The sequence below is a fragment of the Hermetia illucens genome, chromosome 5 (assembly GCF_905115235.1).
Source record: "Hermetia illucens chromosome 5, iHerIll2.2.curated.20191125, whole genome shotgun sequence".
Taxonomy (NCBI): Eukaryota; Metazoa; Arthropoda; class Insecta; order Diptera; family Stratiomyidae; genus Hermetia; species Hermetia illucens.
In genome coordinates this window covers 97,445,964-97,452,664 of record NC_051853.1, presented here as the reverse complement: position 1 = coordinate 97,452,664, position 6,701 = coordinate 97,445,964, and the positions used below count along the sequence as shown (strand labels likewise).

Here is a 6,701-nt window from a genome sequence, read left to right as displayed (position 1 = left end):
CAACACTTCGTGCCAGAAGAACTCGTGCGCTGGGTTCAATTGCTCTACCACGATCCGAAAAGTAAAGTTCGAAGTATGGCGGGTGTATCAAAACCGCTTCGTGTCTCTGTTGGAGTTCATCAAGGAAGTGCCCTCTCACCACTCCTCTTTGTCCTTGTTATGGACACCGTCACACGGGATATCCAACGTCCAGCGCCCTACACACTGCTTTATGCAGATGATGTTTTCCTAGCATCTGATAGCAAAAATGATCTCGAGCAACTTGTTCAAAAATGGAATGATCGCCTCATGCGACACGGTCTCAGATTGAATTTAAACAAAACTGAATTTTTGACGACCGATCCCCATGAAACAGGCACAATCACTGTCAGCGGCAGTGATCTGCCCAGATCTGAGCGATTTAAATACCTCGGGTCAACGCTATCAGCCAATGGAGAGCTGCGTTATGAAATTGCTTCACGCATTAACGCAACCTGGATGAAGTGGCGTTCCACAACTGGTGTCCTTTGTGATCGACGTATCGACGAACGTCTCAAATCTAAAATTTACCGCAATGTTGTCCGTCCAGTCGCTCTCTATGGTTCTGAGTGTTGGCCGACCATAAAAGACAATGAACGGCGTCTCGCGGTAATGGAGACGAAGATGCTACGTTGGACTAGTGGCGTCACACGTTTAGATCACATCCGAAATGAGGATATCCGCGATCGTTATGGGGTTGCACCGATCGTGGAAAAGTTGCGAGAGAGGCGTCTTCGATGGTATGGTCACGCAATTCGTGCAAACGAGAATTCACTTGCAAAGATTGGTCTGAACATCGAAGTGGATGGTAAACGACCAAAAGGCAGACCTAAGCAACGGTGGCTTGATACGCTGGATGGGGATTTGAAAGCCTCGAGATTGCACCCAGATCAGGCATTCGATAGAGCCAAATGGCGAAGCCGATCACGACGAGCCGACCCCGCTTGTGAACGGGACAAAGGCTGAAGAAAAAGAAGAAGTAGATTTTTTCAAACGACCTAGTATCGTGCGCAATGCAATGGCCTGTATTATAGCATTTTTTACTTCACGTCTGGGATCAGCACAAACGGAGCTGTAAATCCATTTCCAGAAAATAGCAAGAAAATATTATCTTTATTTTTATTGCCCCATTTTCTTTCTTTATTATCTACAACGCGAATTAGAGACAGACATCTATGAGTAGAATTTTTGAGTCAAGTTCATTAAAGAATAATATTATCGTTGTTCAAATCGAATATGGATACCATTTGATGTTTTTAGGATAAGATCTCCTTGCAAGATAACTTCTGGTCCAGGCAATAACTTGAAGTTCATGATAACTTTTGCTATTACTGTTTTCAAGTCCAATAAAGCAAATTTCTGGCCAATACAGTTCCGTCCTCCGGCACTGAAGGGAATGTACGCAAATGTACGTTTGTTGTCTGATTGCGAACTAAATCGCTCTGGATCAAATTTTTCCGGATTTGGATAATAGTCTGGATCGTGTTGCATTCTGTAGATTGACAATACTAGGTTAACACCAGCGGGAACTGTAATACCTCCTGAAAATTACATGAGAGAAATAAATTAGTGATTGAATGGAATAGGTGGTTTCTTATACCTATCAGTGTATCCTCCATCAACTGTCGTCCGATTCCTGGAACTGGGGGAAGAATTCGCAAACTCTCTTTTATCACCATCTCCAAGTATTCAAGGTCAATTAATTTCTTCTTTGTGATTTCCATCTCGTCTTTACTGCCAAAGACCTTCTTCAATTCTTGATAAACTTTCTCTTGTACATCGGTATGTCTAGACAATAAATACAGTGTAAACGCGATTCCTGAAGCAGTAGTGTCGTGTCCTTCAAACATAAAAGTATCGACCTCTTCCCGTATATCAGCATTTGTCAGAGGTTTTCCACCTACTGACGCATGAAGCAGAATATCTAAAAAGTTCATATGACTTCCTTTGTTAATCTTGGTGTTGGATAATAATTGATCCCTCCGTTCCCCAATGACTTTATCCGTGAAATTGTGAAGAATAGTTGTGAGGGTCTTTTGATATTGTCCTTTGGATGTCAGGTTATAAAGACCAGTTTGTCCCAGAGGATGATGTAATCGTTCCTGGACAGCGCGAGACATCCTGCAAAATATTTCAACTACTATAGGTGAATTCTTTCAAGTGTAAAAGTGGGATACTCACTTCTTCACCGAAGTTACATATTCTGAATTTGGATCGGCTTGAGCATTCACGGTAACACCCATTGCGGTTTCTATAAATAAAACCAAATTATTATGTATTCATAATTCGTTCCTTTTTTTGCGAACATGTCGAGAACGGACGATTAATAAGTATGTCTTTAAGGGTGCAAATGTATAAAACAGGTTAAGATACGCCAAAACCCGCCCGGAGGAAGATAGCTTTTAACGCCAGTATTACACGTGTGAAGAAAACGACACAAGCGGGAAGTGAAAGCGACATCAAGATCATCGAAAAAGGGAAATCAACCCCCAATTTATGAACCTTGAACGAAGCTAGTAAAGGATGATAATACAACGAACAACAACTAGTAGCAGTACTACTCCCCAGATGATAAACAGCCTACATTAGACAGTCGCAAAGGAATTGCCCGAGGGTCTCTCGCTTCTCTCCTCTCTTTTCTTTTGGTAATATGAATTGTAGGGCATGCTGAACCTCGCGGCATTGCACTCTTTAGGCGAGTATTCCCTGCACTCATCAATCATGTATGCGTTTGCGCGCGTCTGGTAGAAATTTCGACTGACCGAGTGTTATAGTAGGAGATGCAGATCTTTCTTGATTTATTGCCTACCCCCACTGAGGGACTTCCTGCTCGGCCAAGTCTTCGGCCTACTTATCTGCCTTGATGGTTCTACGTCGCCCAGATTATTCAAAGCGTTTCTGCACTGCTCCGTCAGTCGATTCGGAATGTTGCAGCTCACAGGCTAACCTTGCCGAATCCGCCCTCCATAACATCACTAATAATGGAGGAAAACATACATGATAACAATGTTGCCGAGCTGTCAGCATACGCCACCACCTTCGTTTCCGTCCAGTATCCGTAGAATTTCATCTCTGCCAACTAGAACATCAGAAAGATGACGCCACACTGGGGAGTTTTTAGCATGACTGACATTTGAAGAAGGACGACCTTCAGTCACATACATACATACATCATTTATATTTAAATTTCATTTCCACTCGAATTTCGCAAGGAAATTATGTCCAGCGCAAATGCATTTACAATCGGGTAGATGTCAACTTCACCCTTTGTGGCCATCGATTTTAGATGCTTTATTAGAATATCTGATTGCTTGCTCATCACATTTACAAAGTCACCCAAAATATTGAAATGAAAACTGGGGGTGATGATTTTACGCCGGGTAAACCATTTCTCCCCATAAGATGTTAGGAGACCAGTTCCTGCAGTAAAAAAGGGGATAATTCTAAATTTCGGCCACCTTTTGTCATGCAATACAATTTACCTAACCATGGCTCTAAAGTTTGATATCCAGCTGCCTTTCTAGCGTTCTTCGTATTCGGATTTGTTAAAATGGCCTCCACATCTTTAGCATCTGAGATTACAATCTGAGCGTCCAGTATCGGTCGAGTTAGGACAAAATTTTTTCCATATTTCCCGAATAAACTTTGAAAGGTTTTGAAAATTTCTAAAGGAAGTATCAAAGATGAACACAAACTTCGAACTATCGATCGATCTACCTGGAGCGGTCTTTGGAAAAATAGTCAGTGTTCCAAAAATTGGATGCCTTGGTGGTGTTTTGAAATTGTCCAGCAAAAGCCTGTACACTTTCCATTTCTTGTATAGAAAATTGACTGCATAGGCAACCACTAATGTGAACAACACTAACAATATCATTCTTCACGATCAACGAACCGTCTTCTATGGAAAGCTCTACTTCTCGCTATCCGCACTATTGCGTCGATACCGGCTTTTCTGATGGTTAGAAATGAAGTGCGGAACATGACACAGAAGTATCTTCTTATATACTAATGATGGTATCATATATTTCAAAAAAAAAAACTTTATCATCAAAACGACAAGTAAGAACTTGTGGACTTTGGCACACCCGCAGTCCAAAGTTTGCAACAAATCAGACCTAAAAGACTAATTACTGACTGTTCCTCTTTCGTCGCTGAATTATTTACTATAGCCTGGTCCGGTGAGTAAGGGAACGGTAGACAACTACTACATGTTCACGGCTGGGAGGCGTGCGCTTTATATAATTAATGTCTATGGTACACGTGTGTGAATATTTATCATTTTATTAAGGTGACTTTTCATTTTTGTTTTCGCAAAATTCTTTTATTATCTAATTCGATAGAATATAATCTTAAGAAACATCCCTCAAAATTTCAAGACGAAGCTATCAATAATTTCTTTTTGAAAATTTTTTATGTGAAGGCAAGTCAGGAAATTTCATACAAGTCACCGCTAACAAGAAGCTACAAAACAGCACATTTTCCATGTGTATTGTGTTTGTGACGCCACGATATTATTTGATTTTGCTAAATTCATGCCTTGTTTTATTTTCTAGATTTGTGTTTAAAAAAATACATTTAAATTTAACAACTTTTTCATTCCGAATGGTCGAATCTGGTAACACTTTTTTCAAAACTTCTTTTCATTTTTCTCAGGAACTGCTAGATCGATTTTAATAAGTTTAATAATTTGAGGAGGGGGGGGGGTTCGGTTAAGTTTCTAAAATATAGTAATATACTACTAATAACTTTGTCTATGCAGGTATCGGAATGGGATGTATTTTGAGGCCAAGATTTTGTAAAAAAAAATGTACACCCCGCTTTCCCATATATGAAGAGCCCCCCTAAAACTCAACACAAAATGGGGCCACTTGCTGTATGTAAAGGGATTTACAGACCACACCTTCTTAATCTTAGCAGTTTTCGAGGAAATCGGGTGTGACAAACAGACAGACAGACATCGGGAAACTGGAAGCTGGACACTTCAGGCATAAAAGGTTTTATGTTCCCCTATGTAAGGAGCGATGAGTGCATGACAGTTCTGCAGGTACATAGTTAAATATTCAATTGTGCTCTATCTAACTATATTTAAAGATCCATTTACACAAATAAATTGATCTGAAAACCACTGTATTGATAATAGTCAACCTCATACCCTTCACATTTAACATTATTCGCAAATGTGAAGAAGTTCACCTAAAACAAATTCAACAAATGGCTGGTGAGAAGTAGATTGTTCATAAATTTTTGGGTTGGGTAGTTTCGGAAAATGAGTCCGGTCTCACTTTAAGTGTGCACATTTTGACTCCTTACTCGCACATTTTAGAATCTACCTCAAAACTAATATCAGTTTCAGAAAGTACTAATAGATACCTTCCATTTGATACCCTACATAGCTATATTCGGTGAAAAAAATTGTAAATCCCCCTTTACTTGTATGGGGAGCACCCCCTTTAAAATGCACGTGCATTTATGACACTCACTATACGAGTTCCCATATGTCTACTAAATTTCGTTTGAATCGGTGTAGTCGTTTTGGAGAAAAGTGCGTGTGACAGACAGACAGACAATGAATCTATTTTAACAAGGTTTTGTTTTACACAAAACCTTTGAAAAGGTCAATTTCAATATCGAATACAACCGTATGTGGAACAACAACAACCGGATACATTCTGATTAGTTTTGACGTGAATTATAAAGTGCATGAGTGAGCACGCCAAATGTGCACACTTAAAGTGAGACAGGACTCATTTTCGGAAACCACCTACCCTAAAAATCTGGAAAAAACAGGGTGGTGCGTTTCTATGAAGTCTAGGCCTGAAAATATCTTACATCTCAATTCCTGGTCAAATGAACTTATCAATAGTATATTACCAATTTTTCAACATTGATTGGAAAACCTTTTTTAAGTTCATTCTAGGAGTACTGAATTCGCGTTCTTACCGGAAAGTCCAGGCGAGAGGAGATAAGATGGAAATACCCTTCCGGACAGAACTTTACGTAAACAAATAAACAACCATGATTAGAATAGAGATAGTAGGTGATGTAGGAGATATTGCAAAAGTGATATCAACTTAAAGTGTAATATCATATTACTACCACCCAGCGCGATTAAAAATTGACAACATTACCTCAAATCACCGCATTACCCAACATCATCGCATTACCTAGCATTACCGTATCACCTAAAGTCAGCGCATTGTCTAACATCATCGCATTACTTAGCATTAACGCATCACCTAACATAATCGCGCAGTAATGTCAAATTGCAAAGCATCACTGCTCTTCGTAGTACAAACAGTGGCGGCAGTTGTCGAGTGCCAAGCTAATGCCGATACCGAGTTGATGCCGACAACGAGTATCGCTTGTGAATCTACGTTTGTTATGGTTGCTTATTCTCTTGGGTGCTTTGGACTGACTTTGCAGTGGCTTTGAGAGGGCTTTCGGCTAGAAAACTTATTTCGGGTGCAAGTGAAAATGTGAATGCAGATTCGTTGATTGTCAATACCCGAAAAGAAATATCCCAAATAGAGATAAGATTAACTATTTAGAAACATTTCAAATAGAGATAGCATCAACCACAAAGTCACTAAGTCTTTACCTGTTAAATGTGAGAGCTGTCCCATACGCCACAATCTACGTTATGCAATAAGACTTTATGTCTATGAATAGATTTATGACTAGCT

The 6,701-nt window shown here is 39.8% G+C and overlaps 1 protein-coding gene across 1 annotated transcript; it reads right to left on the bottom strand.

The window, feature by feature from the left end:
* Positions 1-1,198: 1,198 nt before the first annotated feature.
* On the bottom strand, positions 1,199-3,983 carry LOC119656506 (probable cytochrome P450 4d14). Its single transcript, XM_038062843.1, has 6 exons — positions 3,736-3,983; positions 3,501-3,683; positions 3,230-3,438; positions 2,200-2,270; positions 1,619-2,139; positions 1,199-1,559 (listed from the first exon to the last, which is right to left on the bottom strand). Exons 1-6 carry the CDS (start codon positions 3,890-3,892, stop codon positions 1,234-1,236), a joined length of 1,467 nt encoding a protein of 488 aa, XP_037918771.1. The 5' UTR covers positions 3,893-3,983; the 3' UTR covers positions 1,199-1,233.
* Between the last annotated feature and the right edge of the window lie 2,718 nt (positions 3,984-6,701).

Coding starts and splice junctions, on each gene's coding strand:
- LOC119656506 (XM_038062843.1), bottom strand. CDS start 3,892: ATGATATTGTTAGTGTTGTTCACATTAGTGGTTGCCTATGCAGTCAAT. Junction 3,439..3,500: donor AACTTTAGAGCCATGGTTAG/GTAAATTGTATT, acceptor TTTTTACTGCAG/GAACTGGTCTCCTAACATCT. Junction 2,271..3,229: donor TTGCGCTGGACATAATTTCC/TTGCGAAATTCG, acceptor GTTTTATTTATA/GAAACCGCAATGGGTGTTAC.